The following is a 23,311-nucleotide window of genomic DNA, read 5'->3' on the forward strand; positions in this document are numbered from 1 at the left end:
GTATGAGGTACTAATCCATAGTCAGCGTATTACACACGCTTCCAGTTTGGAGAAGAAGCAGTAATCCCAGCATGGAAGCTAAACAATGTACTGCTGTGGATTGGGGGCAGCAGCAAAATGGTTTTTAGCTACCTAAAAAGGTCAATAACAGTTTAAGTGGACGTTATATTGAGGTTATTTTCACCACTTAACCTTGCAGTCAGACAGAACATTCCCAACTATGCTCTCATCAAAGCCACCAGACTCCATTAAGAAAAACAGTAATTTAAGGTTGCTGAACACAGAGGCTGCTGGTCTACCACTGCCTCAATCATTTAGCTAGTTTGTGTTATTGTGTGACTTTGGTGAATCCAAACTAACCCTTTTAAATGCCAAAGTCACATAACTACACAAACAAACTAACTGACCGAAGCAGTGGTAGACCAGCAGCTCCTGTGTCCAGCAATATTAAATAACTGTTTTTCTCAATGGAGTCTGGCTTTGAAGAGAGCGATATAATGGCTTCAGTTTCCCATTAGAAATCATTGTATATGTTATGGTAGAGCAGTGAAAATACTCCTAAACTGATACAGATTTGTTTTAGGTGTGACTTTTTTAGGTGACTGGAATACATTTTGTTGCCAACCACTCCACAGCAGAACATTGCTTAGCTTCCGTGTCGGACTCCAGTAATACACTGACTATAGATAAGTACTTCATACAATCCCACTTCAAAAGATGCCTTAATGTCTAAATTTGCCACAGTCAGAAGTTCGTGTTCCCCTATGCCATTAAAAACAGCACAGACATAACTGCTGCATTACTGAGCATCACCAGTTATTTCAGATCCTTTGTATTTTTACCAAGCGGGTTTTATAAAACCACAATAACAGCAGTTGTATCAGAAACTCCATCCTGCCAGAACTGAATGTGGAAAACGTACGGTGTCTCCAGCATGGCCTTAGTTTTTCTGACACTGCCACAGAGTGCACAGTAATGGAAAACATGACAAAAGTCCATTTAAATATAACAGCAGTAATTACCTGTGTGTTAGTCACATTGGGAAAATCTGAAAGACACGTACTGTTATGTCTGTGTGCTGTTTTTAATGTAGCAGCGGCTGGCAAATACACTGGTGGAATGAGATTTTTCATAGTGACAAAATAAGTCTTCGCAGTTTGTGTAAATCTGATCAGTGGTGTCCAAATTATTGTGCTCAACAAAGGTTGAGCTGCATCATGTACGGCAATGTACCATTTGTCTGGCACATTCTTTTGACCATTAAGATGTTTTTCTGCACCTAAAACAATTGTAGCTTTAAGAAATTTGTCATTACTGTATCACTTGCAATCAGAGTGGCAACCTTTTCTGATTCTACAAACAATACATGACGAGTAATAATTTATAACTTTTATGAGCAGCTCTCAGAAAATGGAAAAGATGATCTTTGCTGAGCGACCTCTGGGGTCAGCACTCTTTTCTAGAGAACCCATCAAGCCATAATCCTGTGGAATTGGCTGTGATGCTTCAGCCTGAAATCAGAGGTCTTAGACTCTGTGGTGCTTACATCATTCCACCGTACCAACAGCTCCCAGCTTGCTGAAGACTCCATTAGTAAATCAATACTGTCCAATGGACGCTGCCGCCACAACCTATCTGCCTGCACTGCAGCAGTCTGAGCATAAAATGCAACTTCAGCAAATCAGTTTGGTTAAAAACTGTTTTTTACATCAAAGTGAAAGAGCTTGGGTCTGCACACACTCTGCATGCCTGTTGTACTTCATAAATACAAGTACAGTGTAAACGGACAAGTCAACATGTGCATGCATCGGTTTGCATGTTTGTGCAAAATATATGCACGTGTACACTAAATACTTTCTGCTGCTGAGCGTGAACCTAGAATAGCAAATCCCTAATTCATCCATAGCTTTCCCTCCTAAAATGGGAAGTGCGTGTTGTGCTTTTCCTTTGAGCGGCAATCTCTGCTGGCCACATTGAGGCTGCTGAAAAGAGAACTGATTCAGGATGCACTCGTCCTTTGTATCTGCTTGCTTTAAGGCTCCTGGTGGCTAGGAGCACCCTCAGTGAATACAGATACTGAGGTTATTAAAGGCACAATACACCCAGGTCTTAAACTTTATACACACAGTCATGTCAAGATGCTCACAATGCCCACTATGAACAACCTGGGTGCATCCTCAGATGAAACCACTGCAGTACTCTATTATACTCGAATGCTTACTCTGAAATAAATGTCTCAACCTTGAGTGGTTTGGCAGAAGAGAATAAATGCAAACCACAAAATCAATTTGCCACTTCCATGCTCCAAATGAATATCTCCCTTCTCCAGCACATACTGCATTTCCTGCAATAATATTACATATGAGTTACTGTTTTGTATATCTATGGGTGCTCCTGCCATATGTGTATGTATTTCACGTGTCTCAGAGCAGCATGTAAGTTTAAATGAAGCCCCTCAGCCTGTCAGGAAGGGACCATCTTATCTGTAATACCCAAGGACAGTGAGGACTTTAAGAGACTGAATGCTCTGCCTTTGTTTAAGATGATTTATGGAGCCATTATAGTGTTGTTTTAGCTCCCTATTCAGTCACTCTCCACTGAAAAGAAAATGAAATCTGCAACGATAAAACGGCAATTTCACCCTCAATGGCTACCATACATCCACATAATGGAACTTTATTCAGAGTTGGTCAAACCATACAGCTGCTCATTAGCAGCAGTGTTGGTTTGAATGGGCCAAGTCAGTCTTTGTTGATAGGGTCTCTTACTTGCGACTAGACACTCATCCTCCAGTTGCCTGAAGAACACAGTGACCTTGTCCAAGTCCAACAGGGCTGCCTTGGTGTCTTCCAGCATGGTCCGCTCCTCTTTCTGTCGGAGGAGAAAAAGAAAGCTCAGACCAAGGAGAGAGTTTTGATAGTTAGAAGCCATGCAGTAGAGGACAGCTGCGTGGCTGGAAAGCCAGGCTGCATCCCAGAACACATCACAAAAGTGGATACAACAGGACAGCCACTACATTTTGATGTCTGCTAAAAACTGCATCAGGTAAGACTTTAATTTTATAAACAAATGTATCTATCACAAAGTGGGCTGCATTATAAAACCCACTGGATTGCACCTTCTTGTCAAATGAAAACACAAAGTCTGCCCTCACCACGTGTGGCGCTAGCGTGGACTGGAAGTGCAGCAGCACGCCAATGACAGATATTTGCTCCAGCCACTTCCGGCTGGTCTCCTTGCCGTCTTCCTGGTATTCGCCGGCATTGTTGAATCGTGACCGCAGTGCCGCCAACAGCTGTTCGGCCAGCGTGCAGAGGGCACCCGTCACTGCCTGGCAGAAGATCACATCCCGTCGCAGCTGCAGAGATGTGTCTGGTATTGGGGGGGTTGAGAAATTTTGATGTCAGAGAATGATGAAGGGAATTCAAGGGGTACAAAGGGGGAGATTATGGGTAAAGGTCAGTGGGCAGAGGAGGGTAAGGCATTCCAACCTCCCACTGTAACCTTCCTCATTACATGTGTGCTGGAGTTGCTCCAATACATATACTTTATTCTATTAGCCTGGATCCCCTGAGAGGATATCTCCCATTAACTAGCACCATATGCCACTGTGCACAGTTCAAAGTGACTGGAGCATCATGTGCTTTGACACCAACCCTCATCCTTGTATAAACACACAGATCTGATCTGTGCCTGATCTGGAAAATAAAAGCAATGCTGAAAACTGAGACATTTTCGATCAGATTTGATTATACTGGAAATTAGATTAATTTAATCATTGGCTTTATCTTCTCTATTAGAGCACATGTGATAAAATGAAAACATATTTGGTACAGAGGTTATTACATTACGCTGTTCATTATTAATACAAAAGTGGACATGCTTTGTTTCAAAGCTAATGTGACAAACTCAAAGAAACAAAGAACATAAAAATATGACCATTAAATGTTAAAAAAATCCAAAGAGACTGTGTTCATGATATTTTACATACATATTTTTGTTATAATTTAATAACCTTTGAAGATGTTTTAAAGACCTACAGATGTCCTGATGCAGAACTGCCTGTATTTTAATATGATGGATGATCTCATTTGCAAACTGCTCTAAACTGTTGGAATCATTTAAAATGCTCCACACATGAGACGTTTCCTGCTGCTTGAGACTGAAGCCTGCTGAGTGATTGCACAGCCCGTCTTCACAACTCCTCTGGTTAATTTTTTGGAAAATTAGAACTGGGTTTTATCTAGTTTGATTTTTTGCCGGCACCTTGCTCTGAACGTGAACCGACACGGTACTCTACCTGTGCACTTCAGCAGAGCCAGGAGAAGCTGGTTCTTTCCATCTATAGAGGCAGAAAGAAAACAAGATGGAATGACTGATTGTAACTGAATACGATCACATGTACGTGTGTGTGTGTGTGTGTGTGTGTGTGTGTGTGTGTGTGTGTGTGTGTTTCACTAACCATCCACAAATCTCTGCAGGCTCTCCACCAGGTTTTTGATAGAGCTAGGCAGGTTCCAAGGGTCCTCCTGGATGTTCTTGTGGATAATGTAACGATAACGAACCGTCCAATCTTCTGTTTGACGGAATTCTGTTCACATAAAATCCAGGAATGTGTCAGTGTTTGTATCTGATGTGTAACAGTAGTATTAACCGTAGCATGACGACACACCTTCTCACATGCATGAATCAGTAGTTCAGTGTAAAAGTTTAAATGCCCAAATGATTATAAAAATTAAGCAAAAAAAGTATTCATTTTATTCACTTTATTATTCATTAATATTGGTTGGGGGATGGTAATCGTCTCTCTCACCTTTCTAGCAGTAAACACAGACACACAGATAAAAATATGTACCTGGTTGGCTGTGGTCAGAGTAAAAGTGCTTGGTCTCCTCACAGGCCTTGGTCATGACAGGCCCTTTGAGTAGGCTGTTGATGGAGTCAACCTGCACATAGAAATAAAAATAAACACAAAGACACACAGGAAGCGTGTCAGGTAATCTTCATCCCTCACATGCTACACATCTTTATTCCTTTCTTCTTTCAGCTACCTCTTTTTTTACTGTGTTATGTTCACACACACACATACACACAACTCCGCCATAGTTCCTGGCAAGGGTCTCTAAGCAATTACAACAACAAGGCTTTAGTTTGCAGCCCCCCTGAGCTGCTGTTTATATGTGGAAAGAACTATAGCAGTGAGAGCACCACCACGGGGCAGTCAAAGGACATCAAATGCTGGTAAGAGGAGATGAAAAGATGGATGGATGTCTTTAACGGAGTCCACAAATCAGAGTGAGTCTGTCTGTGTGCGTGTGTGTGTGTGTGTGAGTGCGTGCGTGTGTGTGAGTGAGGAGAAAAAGAGAAAGAGGGAAGGGAGAGAAAGAAAGGAGGTCAAGTGAAAGATGAGAGAGAAAACCAGGATCCTGACCAGAGGACACAGAGCTCCTTGAGGTAACTCGGCCCAGATGTGGACTGATTACTATCACAATCATCTGTTCCAAATGGTTTGCCGGTGGTGCTGGTGGGGGTATAACACTGACGTGTGTGTGTGTGTGTTTCACTATCTTTTCCTTTTTAAATCTTTGGGCTGAGTCCTCGCTTCTTCGGAAGATTACTAAAGATTATTGTAATGTCTTGTTTAAATTAGATAAAGGTTAGGGTTTGGGGGAGTGGGTAAAGGATGCTTTATAATTCTACAACATAAAACTACCTAAAATGAACACATCACTTACTCACTTACTCAAAATGAATTCCAGAACTAACCTGGTTGAAAAGGTGCTCGAGGCAGCCGTGCAGCTTGTCCTGTTTGTCTGAGGGAATCCTCATGTCGCATGGCAGCTCATCCCCTAGCAGCCAAAAGACACCAAACAAAAAAGTTGAGGAGAACTCACACATGTGGAAGCCAGTGTTCATTTTTATTTGTCCATCTGCACTTATTAAACACGCTTTTATCCATCTGTTTTAATGTAAATTCTGATTAGAGAGGATGAAGGCTAAGAAATCATTCTAACAGAATGCTTCATTGCGGACTATCTAAGACTTAATACTGGTAAAAACAAAGTGATAAACAGCAGTGGACACATACTTGGCTCGCAGAACAAAAATGGGGCTGTGGGGTTATGAAATGTTGTGTCTAAAATATCTGACCACAGCCACCGCCAAGAAATATCTGCTCTCTGTTTTGGCGTTCTGAGAGAATGACATATGATCAACATTTTCACAAACTCAAGAGGAATCACAAGTTGGCAACTACTGATCCATTCTCATGCAAACACTCACTATTTCTTGTCTTTGTTTGACGCTCAGGAAGCATGTGTTTGCTCTGGCCTCGCTCATGTTGTTTATGTTCAGTTCAATTTAAAGCATTGTCTGTTTGGACAGTGACACATTATTTTTCTTATTCAGATTTTCTAGCGAGACCCTTCTTGGATGAAAACAACATAAATGTACTGACTGGATTTACAGATGGACAGAAAAGCTACAGTTTCTTTCTTTCCTTTACCTGATCCCATCTCATCACTCCCCAGGTAGGAGCTGTTGCTTCGCACACTGGTGTAGGACAGGACCGAATCTCTGTTGCTGTTGCATTCACTGTGATAAAGCACACACATACACACACACAGTTAAAATGCATTATAAAGCAAAGGGTTCATTCTGTTCTTAAACCACAGAGAGGACTTGGAAAGCTGCGTCTTGTAATTAAGCTGCCAAATAATCCTTCTGATTGTAAATGCCTTTTCTGATTTACGGTTTGTAAGACCAAAGGTAATTAAACGTTTCTCACAGTAACAACCGCCACTGGTTTACACAGAGAAGCATTCAGTAAACTGTCGCTGCATTAGAGTCCCAAACATTTAACTGATAACAAATGTGTACATTAGACTTAAACACTGAAATGGAGCTCACGTATTTACACACGTACATTTATAAACACATGCTTTATCCTTCATACTGGTGTGTGTGTGCAGAGAACTTCAACCTGCCTCAAAGAGTTTTACAAAATAACACAGTCTAGTATTTATAGTCAAACATCTATGTGATTCAACATGATTACCGGGAGCATGTGGAAGATTTATGTGGCTCAAATTATATGTCGCTTCAAGTGAGCACGCTCACGATCCCCTCAGAGGAGCTCTGAATGATTCACAAGCTGAATTACCGTGACAAATGGCCTGCGAGCCACTACGAGCTACAAAACGACAACACTGGCTTTGTCTTCCTTTGCTTTTACCCGACTTGTCTGGATGATCATGTGGGGGAGCAGGGGGTGGATATCACCTGCCGGGTTATTCTGTGGTCCCTATTGAGTGTGAATGTGTGTTTGTGGTGGTAGGGGAGGGATTGGCTTCCTCAGAGCTGCTACAATTATGGGGAGATAGTTAATAAAACTGTCTTTTAGTAGTTTTGGCTTGAATTCGCTGCTGGCTTTTATTCACGCACACTCATACCAACACCCTGTGTTACACTCAAACTCATGTGTGTGTGCGCTTTAAATCCAAGTTTTGATCTTCCTACAGTTTCCCTCCAGCCATTGTGTCTAATCATACTTCAGGCCCCCCATTGCCTCTCTTTTTATTTGTTGCCTAATATACACGCAATTCCCCCTCTCCCTATGGGTCCTGTATTATTCCCCTTCTGGCTATCTGTTTCTTCTGCATGGGTAGTTGTGTTTTCCACCTGAATTCAGAGACATACACACTCTCTGTTTGTCTCTTTCACACACACAGAAGAGCTAATTTCTAAATTTAGCTACACACCTCCTGCCAAAAGTGTGAGCACCGCTGTGACAATTATCCTGCTTGTAGTAAAGGATCTGGCTTAAACCTAAACCATACACACACAGGTCCTGTTCACTCTTGCATTCAGATATATAGTGAGTGATGTATTCACAGCCGTAAATACAGGTGAGAGTGTGCTCATTAACACAATGGGATCCTAGTGAAAACTCATCAACAGCCTCCCTTAAGGCTGCTTCTTAAAATGTAGCCATGTCTCATTTGCATATTGCCTATATGTAGTACTTACACAGGAGAAAATACACAAATGCAGAAAAAGGCCAGCATGCACACTAAAACCACTTGAATTTTGAGCATGGTGTGAATGGAGATATTGTCCCACATGCAATGTAAAGTATTGGAAAGGATTTACTACGCTATTTCTCTCACCCCGGAGAACAAATAAATACAAATGTGAAATAATTTGAAACAACTTTGACTTGCACAGTGTGTTTCATAGCAGAACTGGCCCAGGAAGCCAAGAAAAAATGATAGTCTCTTGTTTAAGGAAACAGAAGAGATGAATAGGACTATTTGAGATGTTAAGTGACGAAAGGAAGATCAATCACAGGTTGTTACTTGAGGAAACTGTAATCTGTTTCAGCTGGATCTGGACACAGTCTACATTTTGTCTAAATACCGACAAAAAGTCTTAACGGGGTCATACACACACACTGGTGCCAAATATTAATAACAGACACGATGTACTAGAGTTTAAAACAAACACTACTTGATTATGATTTCTTCACACACTCTTCTCTCCTCAATTTTTTTGGCATTTTTCTGTCTTTGACCCCCTATGTGTCTGTGAGTCTCCTCTGTCCTTGTTCTCACATTATGTTCCTCACAAGCTGTACCCGGCCAATGACCTCTGACTGTTGAGCTCTGCTGTGGACTGTCACCACCTCAGGCTTTAATGTCTGATTCTCTCAGCAAGATTTGGGAAAAAAAAAAAAAAAAAAAAAAAAACCCACCTCTGAAACACAGTAGCATTTTTCATCACATCGAAGAGGGATGATTCATCCACATTCATTGTGCAGCCCTCACACTGCTACCTTGAACAGTTCTTTTTTCCCCACTGGGTTTCAAAACCCTGAGCAAACACCTCACCCTGTGTGTGTGTGTGTGTGTGTGTGTGAGTGTGTGCCACACATACAACAGCCTACATATCCCTTTACATTTTATTGCGATGAGGTAGTCACGTTTCACATGGCGTGGCTGGCCCTTAATGACAGAGTGGGTGAGGAGGCCGCGCCCCAAACATTTGGCTCTATTATACACCAGCCCACCGCACCAACAACCAATAACTACATCTTAGTGGGTGGTGGAGGGTGGGGCTCAGTGGAGCCCTGCCCAGTGAACCGTGCACACACACACACACACTCTCTCTCACACACATATACAGAAACATCTGAATGAACTCACAACAAGCAAATGACATAACCAGATCTGACCGAAACATTTTGAAGTCATTTTTAGCCCTCGATCTCAGTTAAAATGCCAACATCTGGAACAGATTTTAGCCTCCAAAGGGGGGAAACGAGCATTATGGGTTTGTAGAGTAAAGAGGGAGTCTGGCTGTTGTTCATACTTTATAGAGTCCATAGTTAGAAATCCAGGAGTGACACAAGGGGGGTCCCATGTCTCCTTTTTTGGCCTAAAACAATGCTGCCATGAAGGTAAATACAGACCCCCCTCCCCCCAGCATAAACAGTTAATTGTACTTTATAACAGGCAACTCATTGAGAAAAGACAAACGATAATGTGATTCTAAATTATCATTAATTTTTTAGCTATGTACTTTGTAAGCCTGTGAGCTAATAACACATGCACACACACAACATTAACCTAGCCTGACATCACCAGACCAAATTGCAAATTCCAATTATTCTGGAACCTCCCTTTTACGATTTCCAACAGCAATATCAACAGCTGTTGACCAAAATACCTCTGGATGCAATTTGACAGACCTACAACCAAAACAACAAGACATGTGACGTAGTGCTGAGTGACAGACAAATGTAAACAGACTACAGATTGCAGAGATGTGATGGTACAGCATCAGTATGTTAACAGGTGTTGCTGTTTTTGCAAACAGAAAATATAAAAATAGTACTTAAATGGGAAAGTTCCACATCAGCTGCAGCCATCTTGGCTGTTTGCCTCAACGGCACTCTTTTTCCCTTAGCTAGGTTTAAGCTCCTCGCAGTGTCCCTGGCATGAGTATGTGCATAAAGCTCAATGGCTCAACAAGTTTTCAGTCACTGTCGGAAACATTTTCTAGATAAGATAAATGGCTGTGATTGGTCGTCCTATCTAAGGCTGCCTGGAAAACTGCTTTAACAGGACTCAAATTTGTGTTTTCTAAGATAGCAAAGGCATGACCCACCTTGCTCGTTCTTGGCAAATATTTATTGCATTTGTTTGTTGGATTAGGTTTATGCATGAAGAGTAAGACTGGTTGTGCTTGGGTTAAGAATGTCAGGGTAAGCCCATGGTAAGAGGCAGAGTGAGGCAGAGTAGGAAGGGTCATGCCTTTACTATCATAGGATATGTAAATTCGCGAACTGGAGGGGGACCAACATACCTGCCAGACCAAATAATACATGAGCTCACAGATTGGTCTGGTTCACAGGCTAGCTTTAACCATTTACCTGTAGGAGTCTCTGTAGCTCATTGTGTCATGACCCGAGTCCTCCTGGTCCTCTTCGTTCACCTTGAAGCAGACCCTTTTAATGCCACCTTGTTCCACCTTGTCCTGGTCGCAGCCATCCTCGCAGGGGGCCAGAGAGGGTGGCTGACTTGGCTCGTAAACTGGAGGCTCCCCACCCTCCCCTTGGAGTTGCGTGGGCTCGGTGATGGACGACAAGAGGCTAAAGGAAAGAAATAAAGGGTTTTATTGCCAAAATTAGATTTGAAAATGCATTTAATAAAATCTGACTAATGCTATGTTACAGTACAGTATCATTTTGTAGTATATTTTTTAGAATTGTTTAATATTTTAAATGTATTGATAGTTTTAAAGACATATGGTATACTGGAATTTTATCTTTTAAATAATGTCAACACACTATTATGCTTATTTTTATATTATAATACACTCTGCACAGAGGCCTTCACAATCAAACCTACAAATCTATTCAGCCACACTGTCACACCCCTTCCTCTGCACAGACACACAATATGTGTCTCTTTCTCTTGATGTTATCCTGGCCTCACTCCCTGTTCCTGTACTGGGTCTGGCCCATAAATATTTTGGGCCTGAAGAATGTTCCTTTTGTAAATCGTCAGCTTTAAACAAGGCAAAGGGCAGACAGACAAAGAGAGGCTGACGAACAGCCTCAGGAGGCTGGCGGGAGGATAACAGCTACTAGCTTTTTATGCAGAGATCTCTAAATGTCACTGTGAACGCTACGAAAATAGTCTACTCACATATAAACACCAGAGCAATGCCAATATTTGACAACAGCAGTCACTGTTGAAAATATTTTCTGAATGGATAAGAGCCCTTTTCTTTTTATTTGATAGATGATACTTTTCATGGGGCGAGAGGTAAGAGATTTATATGGAATGGCGACAAAGGAATGCCATTTAAAGCAAGATCATATTTCTATTAAAGTGAGGATCAAATTATTTAGAATTTTTATGAACTTATCACTTACACATCTATCTGAGCGACATACTGCCTCATCTCCCTTACAGCGACGTCCAGACGGCTGTATAAGCAAATGTAGGCATCCTGGGTCTCTGTGTCTTCCTGTTTGAGCAGGAAGCTCAACCCGCCTTCCCCATGACCACTCCGCCGATTGTCCGTCAACCCCTCGTTTCCATCCACAGTCACCTCCCCGCTGCCATCCACCTCATCTCCTTCCAGACCAGAGCAGCTCCAGGAGGGAGCTCCCATGCTGGTCACACAGTGCAGTGTGTGCGACATGGGGTTCAGTTGTGCTACGGGACAGGACAGGACAGACAGGAGAGGAGAATGAACAACATGTTTGCAGACTGCGAGTGAAGCAGACTTCACCCTCTGACAATTATATCTACCCCAGATGTTATAAACCCTGTGAAGTAACACTCTGATCTGTTCTCCATTTAGACTTGTTGAAAAACAACTTCTTAAAGGGCACTTATGCAACTGATATGTACAGTGAGAGCAGGATGCAAAACTGTTTACATGGGTTGAATGCCAAACTAAGCTGCAATAACCTGAGACATCCCAAAACTGCAGACAGATCAAGTTCTTGCAGCTTAGTTTGGCATTCAACCCATGTAAACAGTTTTTTTTCTGCGATTAAATAGAGAAGCGCTTATACATTTTATGTACATTCCTCAAATTCCTTTAAAATCCAGGGTATGGCAGTAGAAAAGGACATTTTAGAACACTTCAGGTAATAAGCCTCGTAAATACATTCTGTTTCTGACTGCAACACTAAAGATTAGCAACTGCCACTGGAGAAAAGAGCGTCTCCATTGCTGTTGGCTGGCTGAGCTGGCAGAATGCACACTGAAAAGCACCAGAGCAGACAATCTCATCAGTGCAACTGCTAGGCAGATGTCTGACTTGCAGCTGGTGCTGAGAAGAAAGATGAGGCATCCTGGAACAGTGACAGCAATGCAAACTGTATTGCTTTTTCATCTTTACTTAGAGTGCAGTTCAGAAGCCAAGCCTGAATTAGACTCTTAATTAATATTAAGCTGTGTCATGATAAAGTTGAGACATATAGGCGGAAGACACAATACTTCTTTCTGTATCTATGGATAAAGGATTCTTAATGTTTTGCCCTCTTCTTGAAATTATTCTTTGGTGACATTACATTACATTTTCTCTCAAATCTCTCACTCTCTCTTTCTTTCCCCTTTGACCTCTGCAGCAGCAGCAGCAGCAGCAGTGAGTGAATGGCACACATTCCTACGCTGCCTCGAGGCACCATCTTTGCTGACATCATTCATTCACTTCTCATGTCAATAACATGGGTATGGCCTGGAGCTAATGGAGTCCTAATGGCAAACCACTCATCTAATTTACTATGGGAATCCTTGTTGAAACTATATGGCTACTGTGGGAGGCTGGGGTTCACATTCCCTTCTCTGTGCTGCGGGATTTTAAATGGTCATGGAGGGTAATTAGTCAAAATGATCACTGAGTTGATGTTAAGTGGGTTAAGCTGTGTTATCGTGGAGGGGATGGATCTCAGTGAAGCTTAGTTTAAGCCATGGATATGTGACGGAGAATGTACTAATGTTCAAATCTTATTGAATAGAGGTGTGTGTATGTGTGTCCCCTCTACCTTGGTCAGGATCCAGGCCAAACAGGGAGTTTTTGCGCCCGAAGCGGATGCTGAAAGTCCTGCCAGCAGAGGTGGTGCTCTTGGGGTAAGACACCTGCATGAAGTTGACGTGGCAGTTGGTGGGAACAAAGTCCATGCAGCCCAGGGGGTGAGGGCGAACGCCGGCCTGCCTGAAGGAGGGCCACGCTTTGTTCCTCAGTTCCAGAGCAAACTGGGTGAAACAACAACAAGCTCCATGACTGACAGCTCTAATATTTGCAGTGTGTGTTTGTAATAAGGTGATTTTCACTTTTACCACCGAGGCAAAACATGGTCATTGTAGCAGAAAATATGACAGAAAGACATAATTGCCAAAACAATAAAGACTAATTAATGTAATATTCTTCAAGTTTATTACAGGCTTCCCATTAGCTGAAGTGAGTTCTTGATGTCTTGAGTAATGGAAAAAATTAAGGTTAAGAGCTTGTGTCTAACTTTTATCATTAAATTTCTTATTAGGTGTCATATTTTACAAGCGTAACACAATAACAGAAGAAAGGCAGTGTTCAACTTATTTTCACATCCCACTGAAAGCCTCTCAAAGATTTAAAAACCATGGCTCTAGGTAGTTTAATGTGTCTGTGAAATAAGAACCAGTAAGAAATACATTGACGAGAGACAATACATCTTTTTTATTTTTTACGTCTACAAATCTGAGGACTGGTATGAGTGATGATTTAAGCTACCTGACTTATACTTCAGAGAACTGTCATTCAGACACATGAATAAAGGATTTTTGTGTTTTCAGGTTACAGCTGGCATAGGCAGTTTTATTTTGGCATCTATGAGTCTATTGTAATTCAAGTGGTCTGAGAGGAAACTAGACTTCCTGCACCTCCTCTCGGCTGTTTTCAAGCTTTAGAAAATCTATCCCATTATAGGAGACTATGGCCGATCACAGGTTATTTCAGAGACAGTCCTGCAGAGAAACTTACTATTCCAGCATTGGCAGCAACTGCCTACACTGCAAAGCAACCCAGAAAAGGAAAAAACTGACATATTGAAGAGAGAGTCTAAAAAAAATCGTCCGACAATAAATGAAATAAAACAAGTGTACATATTGGCAAAATGTTTCAAAGATGGAGAGAAAATGTTGCTGACAGTTTAGCCTTCTGTTAATTGCAAACAAAGGGTCATAGCTGCGATTTCAATATGAAGTGTATGTAAGTACCATAAGTGTTTCCTCTGTCTCACTGATAGACTCCCAGGCAACAGTCGCTGCTACTTAAATCTAGCCAGCGCAAACCCCAACTCCGGGGGAGCAGACAGGTCTGACTCCCTGCCAGATCAGCAAACCTTTTGCTGCTGCCTTTTCATGGTTCAGACCCTGTGCTGCCGCTGGCCACTAGCCTGCTGTGAAATTCGCTAAGGGGGTTTGTGCTAGGTGAATTTGAGCCACTTCAGCAAAGGACTAAAGCTCTGTCTCCAGAGCTGCTACCTCCACTCCCTGGGAAGCAGTCCACAGTGGTGGGGAGTGAGGCAGAGGGATCGTGGGGTGCACTAATTGGCTAATTCTTGTCTGATTTGTGGTCTGATAGTAGAGAGAACGCAGGGGAAGGAGGGGCTCAGCATACAATGAAATAAGATTGAATAAATCAATGTATGGGAAACAATGGGTTTCTGTATGACACACATGCACATGCCTGTAGTTGTCTGGTGGGAGGGGCTTTGTATAGAGAGGAGGGTGTATTTTCAAATTCTGAAGGTTTTTTTTGCCTTTTCCAGATTTCTGCCTATGCTTGCTTTAATATGAATGAATGGAGGATATTTCTGTGAGTAACAACTGGATCTGACAGGCCAAAGTCTGTGTGTTCAAGGGTCTGTAGAGGTGTGTCTTCGTACCTGCTGATAGCTGCTGATACGTCGCCGGATACTCTCCAGCTTGGTGTCACAGATTTGTCTGAACTCGTACTGAGGCATGGTAACGACTCGGTCACTCTGGGAGATGAGCTGGCTGCAGTTACGTACAAAGAGGCTGTCATCACCAGAAAATGCTTCCAGGATCTGCAGAGACAAGAAACATTGGTAAAGATGGATCACTCCTACAATAAAAGTTTGGAAACTTGATGAAGCAAAAATAGCATTCCTAGCAGCAGCAGCAGCAGCAGCAGCGTGTTTTTCTTCTAACTAAACATTTAGCTTTCCAATACTAACAACTGAAAACACCAGTGAGGCCAAAAAACCCTTTTGTTGCTTTCAGTTCCTGTCATAATAGTGCAAGTTGAACAAATATCAGTAAGCCACAGACGGGTGAACGGCCAAGTTTGGATCTTCTGATACATGCCATGGTGGAATTATACAACACTAAGCTACTAAGCTACAAATGAATGAAAGTATAACTGATAATCAGACCTCCCCTCATTCTCAAATAACTACCTTAGCAGTGAGGCTGAAGCAGCCTTTGGGCTCCACCATCTTCTCCAGGACGTGGCTCTTGATGCCAGCAGTGCTGACGTATTCATAGACCACACCATGCTCCAGATGGACGTTATCTACTGTCATACTGACCAGAGGAAGCTCATCAGAGAGGGAAAGTCGACCCAGCCGGTGGTCTGTGGAGCACAATCGTCACTTGTCAGTATATAAACTTTACATGCAGTCAGAAGAGATTTTATTTATTTAAACTAAGTATTTATATACAAAATGAAGACTATACTTGATAGATGCCATTTGAAAAGCCCAAAGTTTATGAGTTCAGAGAAGAGCAAATAAATATTTTTCCCAGAGGTAGAGTCATGGCTTAAAATGTTATTGGCACGCGTAAGACGCAAAAAAATTGCTCGTACAACAAAATCTCCAAAGCTTTAGAAAGACAAATAATATCATAAATCCATTTAGTAATGACACATGTAAAAGTACACAGTATACTGCACATTTGTCAAGTGTACTTACCCTGTCAGCACTGTAAGAAAACTGGTCACTTATTGTGCATACACTGACACAGTGTTACTAGATGACGTCCTACAACTGTAACTCCTGCCTGTAAGTAGCGTGTGTAATTAAGTGAGGATTTTTCCAGATGTAGGACAACATGACCTACTGCTGGAGCCAATTTTTACTGACACAGTGACTATGACCGAATTAAGAGGTCACCTGAAAAAAGCAATTTAGGTGTTCTAATGTTCTGATGTAATGTTTTTGGCAGCGACAGTTTTTTTTTTAACATCACCTCTGCAATCGATCCACGCAAACCCACAAAGCAGCTGCAGCTTATATTAAAGCACACACCCAAATAATATTAATTCTGTTGTGTTTTACTGACTGATGGGCCAGAAATGAAACTCAAGGCTCATTACTGTCCACATTACAACTGCTATGGGTAGAAAAGATAATGCAATAATATAATTGCGATACTTGAATGACTCAGCATTTGTTCCTTAATCAGGCATTTAAAAGAAGATTTTTAATTCAAGCACAAAACAAGACAATTTCAGAGGATGTAACACTGTGTTTCACCTGTGCCGTTGGTGCCATTCTCCTCCTCACGGTCAGAGCCATTCTCCACTGGATACGGACTGAAAAGACTCTCCTCCTTCTCACCTGCACCTCTTTCTCTTTGGAGGTCTTCCACATCTTCAAATGCACGATACACCCACTGACACTGGGAGAAACATTAAGTATTACTATAATGTGCACAAAATCAATATTGAGATTGAAATGGGGGCATGAGTAAAGGAGGAAGTGAACGAGGATGGGAGATATAAAGGGAGAGAGCATGAAAGAGATACAATCAAGAAACAGTTGTACTGAGCCATGCTCAAGTGTGTGTGTTTTAATACAAAGCTGTGGGTGTGGGTGTGGATGTGAGTGTACTTCACACAAAGAATTTGAAGGACAGATTCTTAAGTATTTCTACATGGCCTGTGGATATGTACAAATTTTACCTGACAAGGTAATCAGGGCTGATTGCACCGCCCAGAACTCAGCAGTGCAGTCAGCCACATCAACAACATCCTTGTAATTTATCCTGCTGTTAAACGAACCAGCAAACATTGGAACAGGTCCAAAATAAGGCTGCTCAGCCGAGCCTGTTCAAGGGGATTTGCCAGAAGAGTAGGCAAGGCTCAATAAAACAAAACAATACAAAACAATGTGCTTCATACAGAAAGGAAGACATCCTACTCTGACTGCAGCCCTGTGAAATACTGCCTGGAGTCATGAACTGCTGCTGCAGGGATGTCTCAACAACCAGACATGGGTTTATACAAGGGTTTTGAAAGTTAGCTGTGTAGCATGGAGTGTAAATACTAGTATCCTAGAATAAAACTCAACAAGAATGGATGAAAACTCAGTGGAAAGAGGTTGTTTATTGGTTGCTTTGGGCTACCTTTTCTCTCCAGGCAGGATTGCATCTTGAACTGAAATATGTTCAACCCTCACTACCAGTGGCCCGCAGCGACAGAGTGTCAGCTGGTAATTTATGTTTGAGATCACTAGGCCACCCACTGTTGGAGCCAGGAGTGCTGGAGAACTGTCTCGTGACGCCACTATATTATACAGAGATGAAGATTTAAAAGAGAAACTGTTTTGCAAAGCCAGTAAAATCTTTAAAGTTTGTAATTCATTATTTTCTTTTCAAACACTTAGTTGGTGGCAGGTAACTGCAGGTCTAACTAATGCTAATACTGTTTAATGTACCGTCTCAGAGTAGGAATGTCTGGGTCACTGGGGTTCTCTGGTCTGTTAGCTCATCAGGGGTGAATTTAGTGAGCTGTCCCACATTGTTGAATGACCTGGTAAATTCACTTTCAAACCTACAACTGACACTAATCCTGCTTCCTTGTGTCATTACTTAGTTTGTAGTATAAATAAAGCACTTAAAGAGTGCCCTGCTACAGTAAGAGCCATGACAATACACACAAGGACTGTGACAGTCACATATTGTATTTCTTTTCAAATACTCATAATAAATACCCCACTTACACTACAAACCTGCTGTGATGAAAAAAAAAGGATTGTGCTCTGGTGTCTGTTTTATGTTTTGCTCACCGCTTGGGGAGGCTCCTGGTGTGTGTGCTGCGCGGTAAAGTGCTCCAGGACCTCTTGGTAGTCGCTGCGGTTGACGTTGTTGCCATTGACCTTCAGGACGACCTGGCCAGGCTGAAGACCTGCCCCCGCCGCCTCCCAGCCTGCAGTGTGTCAAAACAGGATCAGAGGTCCAAGGTCACATGGTGGTATATGTACAGTGGAACTGTATACAACACATGGGGCTATTATGTAGACATGACAGGGAAAAGAAGGGGTTGAAGCTGTGGTTGGTGACTGTTATCAAAATAACGTTTTGTCAATATCACTATAACCAACCAGTAATACATGAGACAGATAATCTGTGAAAAAAATCATGTTCCTCCTCCTCCTCGTAGTGCTTCTTCTGGCATTTGCAAGATTTCCACCAAACTTAAATGAAAACAACCAATCACAGCCAGGGAGTCTCCAACGCAGCTGTCAGTCATGTCAGTCACTTTGAACTGCAGTCAGACTCTCAGACTGGCAGTGCTGCAAATATAAATCAATATTTGTGTTACTGCATTGCCTTAGTTTGTCACTGGACCGCAGTGTTGAAACAGCTGAGACAAAACAGAGGCCACCGGCCAGCACAACTTTTCATTCTACAGCTGAACTGTACACTAAAATATGTTTCTGAAAACATCTGAGGTGAGAAATAGGCAATGCAGTAACAGTATCTTGATTCATATTTGATCAACGCCGCCTAGTTTGATAGTTTGACTGCAGTTCACAGGCAGTGATTGACAGCTGCGTCAGACACTCCTTGGCTCTGATTGGCTGTTTTCCAAAACCCGCCGTAGATTCTTGCAAAGTCAGTAGATGCACTACAAGGAGGAAGAGCAGCATGATTTTTTTCATTTTTTCTCATGTACTTCTTTCAAAAAATGGTGACAATTTTAACAAATAGGAAAAAAAGGTTGCTTTTAGAAAAGTTCCCAGCTGTAGCTTTAAAAGTGCCATACAAGTGTTTCTCATAACTCGGAAAAAAATCTTCCCCAAAATACTTAAATAAGAGCACTTAAGTTTATTTTCCATGGAATCTTGTTTTGGACTCAATTCCCACATGTGTATAACCTCGCCCCTTTTGTTCCTCCAGGAAAATAGAAAATTACTCGGTTCAATGCCGTAACACGCTGTCCCAAGCTACTAATGGCTTTGCAGCCTGGAAGTCCAATCAACACCTCCATCATCTTCCTCTTCGACCTAAAAATACCAGCTCTGGCATCACTTCCACCCGGGGTGCTAGCAATTACCTAACTCCGGGGCTACTTGACCCATGCATGGATATCACACTGGGGGACTGATTTAGGAACAGAGAGAAAAAAAACTACTGAAGACTCACAGCTGGAAAAAAAACTGCTCCCCAAACAACAGCAAAAACACCAGAAGTGATACAAGACACCAGGAAAGAGAGAAGAGGACAGGGAGCAAGGAGAGGGAGAGAAACGGAGACAAATGGGGGGGGGGGGCGAGTGGAGAAGTCCTCCTGCCATAACAAAGCAAAGTAAAACCACAAGATCACATTCCTTGGTTGCATCAACCAGCAGCTACTCTCGCTGTTTTTGTGCGTGTCCTCTCCTACTTGCGTCTGGTTTACACATTTGGATTCATCATTCAATTTGTCATAAATCTCTCATGTTTCTATTTCGAGTCTAAGCGGTACAAACATCTGTTTCGGAGGGTGTAAGGACAGAGCAGGAGGAATGAGAAGGTAGAACATGTGTGGGGGGGACTTTTTAGTTGCCTTGTACACTTTCAGCTTTGATCACAGGGCAGTGTGTGTGTGTATGTGTGTGTGTTTAAAAGTAGAGTTTAGTCTATTAGGGGTGTGAACCCTGTCAGCAGGCTGTCTGGCTGACAGGTGGCCATAAAAACCTAATAGAGGCTCACTAAAAGCAGAAAGTAACAGGTGGTTGGGGGCTTGAGTTACCTCATCTTTCTCTTTAATTCACTCAGAATTATTTGTCTTCCTGACACCGTAAACACTTCCAAAGCATTTACTGGCACAGATTCTACAGTAACACGGTCAAATTTCTATAAAACTGTTCACAGATCTCCAGTGTCGGGGTCGTAACCAAAATTTATGTCTCTTGTAACTAAATTTATGAAAATATTAATTCAATTACATCTCCCTGGAAGCTTGGAACTGTTAAACCACTTGAGGTGACTTTTCCATTACAGTGAAAACAGATGGTATCATTTTACCTTAAAAAACTATATTGTATCCTCTGTTCTGTCTTGTGACTGATCAGGTATAATGTTAAAACCCTTCTACAAATTTTCACTTTTCTTGTAGCAGCAGGGACAATCTTCTTTAGTGGTAACTGGTAGATCATTATTTCACTTGTTATTCTCCATGTTAGTAACAGATGTGGTAAGACTGAAATTTATTCACTACCCCTGAAAAAACTCATATCTGTGGTCATCAAAGTAGCTTAAGGGTTCAATCACATTTCAGTCACTCACCTTTCCTGACAGCGTGGACATGAGGAGGGGCAGAGCCACAGAGTCTGAAGGAAAGGCTGTCTGGGTTGTCAGGGACCTTCACAATCCTGAATGAGAAAAGACCAGTCAGTCCACTGGGTGAAAGTGTGTGTAAGTGTGTGTCTGAGTGTTTGTGTGTGTTCCCTCACTCCTTGGCTTTTGTGGCAACCAGCAGCCGCAGGGAGCGTCGTATGCAGAAGGCCTGGCTGATCATAGCTTCCACCTCGGAGAAGGGCCTGAGGAACAGCAGGTCCTCGTTGATGGTGTAGATCTTCCTGCCCACCTGCAGGCCAGCCATCTGGACAGACAGACGCACAGACAAGAGACAGAACGCAGTTATTTTTAGGCTGTGGCTTGTTTTAGCTCACTCTAAAACCCCCATTTGCACAGTAAGAGTGTCATTTGGGGACCCCATCCATGAATTATCTCTCTCTCTCGTGTCACAGTGAGACCTTTGTGCAGCATTAGGGTTCAGATAAAGTATGATTCAAGATTTTACCTCACTGCCTTGTGTGCATTACCCAGAATCAGGTCCCTGTTCAGTGCATGTGCCTCCAAGGAGCACGGCAGAAAACAAACCAAAACATAACAGAGAAAATCAGTGTGTACTGCTCAATATTTTCACAACCTGTTCAGTCTTGCCATGTGTCTTCCAGCATGCGAATAAAGGCTTTTTATTGAGGGAGTGCATATCAAGATTGGCTGCTAGATATGATTAAGCGGCATGATATTTACACCTGAGTCTCCTGCCAGCTGCCTGTTGGATTTGCACACAATTTCAGATTAAAGGGTTACTTTCAATTTCCACAGTTATGTACATGTGAATGCAGAGACGCACTTTATTTATGTCTCTGCCCACGTCTAGTGGTGGTTTGAATTATCAGATCTTGCCTTTCCTTCACCTGAATACAGTCTGATCAGTCACACTGCATTTAAGTACGTGGACATGTGGACAACAATTGCACACACACATCAAGGGTGTCACTTTGTGTTGAAAAGTGGTGGGAACATAAGGGCTTCAGGGTTTCCCACATATTCAGTTATTGGTGGCAGGTTGCCACAGTTAAAACATCTGCCACCACGTTTTGATTTTCAAATTTTTGAGCTGGACCGTTCGACATTTGCAATGAAATGGTGGATCAGTATGAGGTCAGAGTAGGTAACTTAGGGGTTAGGAAAAAAACAGGGCATCAGTAGGGCATAGCTTTTGCTACTAGGTGTAGCTTTTGTTTTAACATTGTGGTGGAGGGGCACATATGGCAGTGGGTCTGGGGGTCAAATACTTAATTTCCAGCATTCTGGTGAATTTTAAGCAGTAATCCATGGCTGAAATGTCTTAACTTGTATAAAGGAAAACACAAAAAACATGTCCAAAGTGTCCCCAGTATAAATGACACCTATGACAAATGTAAAAATGCTCAAAGGTATCAACCATCCTCAGCTTTGCGCAATCATCTCGCACATCTTCAGTCACGTTGTGAGAATAATGCCGCCTCTGTGTGTTCGCAGTGTGAATCCAATGTCCAGGGCACAGATCCGGTGGGGTGGCCTTGGTTGAGCCGTGCCCTGACTCTGGATAACGGCCCAGGGTGGATGTAGGAACGACTGGGAGGAGCCACAGCCATCTGAATGTTGAAGGATGTATATGTGTGCGTGTGTGTCTGTGTGTGAGTGATTATGCAGCATGGGCGCCTATCTGCACGTGACTTTCTATAATAGTATCATATAGTGAAAGAGCTCTGTGTGTTTGCGTGTGTGTCTCTCTCTCTCGGCCCTTTTCAGAGCCCCATGGGAATCAGCTGAGCTTCATTCACGCTGCTGGCACACGGGCTATGTCACAACTAGCAATCCTGTTATTGTGGGGAATGAGGGGCATGGGGGATGAATAACAGAGTAAGAGGGGGAGAGAGAAATGGAGAAAAGGGTGTATGAGGGAGCAGAGGAGTGAGGGTTTACTGCAGTGGAAGCAGGCAGAGGAGAAAAAGGACGATTATCCAGAAATGACTTGAGGGAAGAGCAATGTGGGAAAGAACTGTGATGAGTACAATAACAGAAAGTGATGAGGAAACTTGAACCACGGGGACAAGAGAGAAATGACGGTAAAATGAAATGGTGGGGAGCAGGGTAAGGATTTTTCCCATCTCTGGACCTGTGGGAAAGGAAGATTCCACAAACAACCTGGGCATCCTCTTGTGTTTTCAAGTAGGAAAGTGCTGGGAAGATTGTATAAACAGTACACAGGTTTTGTTACTGGTCAGATTTGGCAGAAGTTACCTGTCACCTATCCAACAAGAGTTGGCTGACACAGTGCAAAGGCGAAATCACAGGAAAAGAAAGCAAACTAGACTTGCCTTGAGCTGTGTGTTAGGTTGACAAACAATAAGTGTCACTGCTGACTGCTATGACTACAGCAAGCTCTATGAGAAAGAAACTCAATAATCATGCACGTTAAGTAACAACTATCTGCATTTTATAATCACTCTGGATAAATAAAATGGTGTGTGTGTGCAGTTCTTGTGGAGGTGAATTGAGTAAGCATGCCTAATGGCTCTACAGCCAATCAGAACGAAGTCCTCCCAAAGCGAAACAGAGGCAGACTGACAGCAGCCGTCAAAACACTAGGCAGCCATTACCTACTGGAACTAATGCCCCAGGGCGGGAAGGAGATACAGTGTGTATGTGTGTGTGTGTGTGTGTGTGTGTGTGTTGGCCATT

The 23,311-nt window shown here is 42.5% G+C and overlaps 1 protein-coding gene across 2 annotated transcripts in view; it reads right to left on the bottom strand.

The window, feature by feature from the left end:
- The window catches only part of prex1 (phosphatidylinositol-3,4,5-trisphosphate-dependent Rac exchange factor 1), a 95,328-nt gene that overhangs the window by 7,276 nt on the left and 64,741 nt on the right, over nt 1–23,311 (bottom strand). For both annotated transcript variants that reach the window (XM_033629024.2, XM_033629025.2), the window contains exons 18-33: nt 20,746–20,894; nt 20,579–20,664; nt 18,095–18,234; nt 16,562–16,706; nt 15,482–15,657; nt 14,948–15,109; nt 13,067–13,277; nt 11,441–11,726; nt 10,433–10,651; nt 6,506–6,594; nt 5,767–5,849; nt 4,856–4,946; nt 4,463–4,591; nt 4,301–4,342; nt 3,155–3,372; nt 2,769–2,871 (exon numbers count right to left, since the gene is read on the bottom strand). In XM_033629024.2, the coding sequence (XP_033484915.1) occupies nt 2,769–2,871; nt 3,155–3,372; nt 4,301–4,342; nt 4,463–4,591; nt 4,856–4,946; nt 5,767–5,849; nt 6,506–6,594; nt 10,433–10,651; nt 11,441–11,726; nt 13,067–13,277; nt 14,948–15,109; nt 15,482–15,657; nt 16,562–16,706; nt 18,095–18,234; nt 20,579–20,664; nt 20,746–20,894 (2,329 nt within the window). The remainder of the gene's footprint in view (nt 1–2,768; nt 2,872–3,154; nt 3,373–4,300; nt 4,343–4,462; nt 4,592–4,855; nt 4,947–5,766; nt 5,850–6,505; nt 6,595–10,432; nt 10,652–11,440; nt 11,727–13,066; nt 13,278–14,947; nt 15,110–15,481; nt 15,658–16,561; nt 16,707–18,094; nt 18,235–20,578; nt 20,665–20,745; nt 20,895–23,311) is intronic.

Source organism: Epinephelus lanceolatus, chromosome 8 (genome assembly GCF_041903045.1).
Source record: "Epinephelus lanceolatus isolate andai-2023 chromosome 8, ASM4190304v1, whole genome shotgun sequence".
NCBI classification, from domain to species: Eukaryota; Metazoa; Chordata; class Actinopteri; order Perciformes; family Serranidae; genus Epinephelus; species Epinephelus lanceolatus.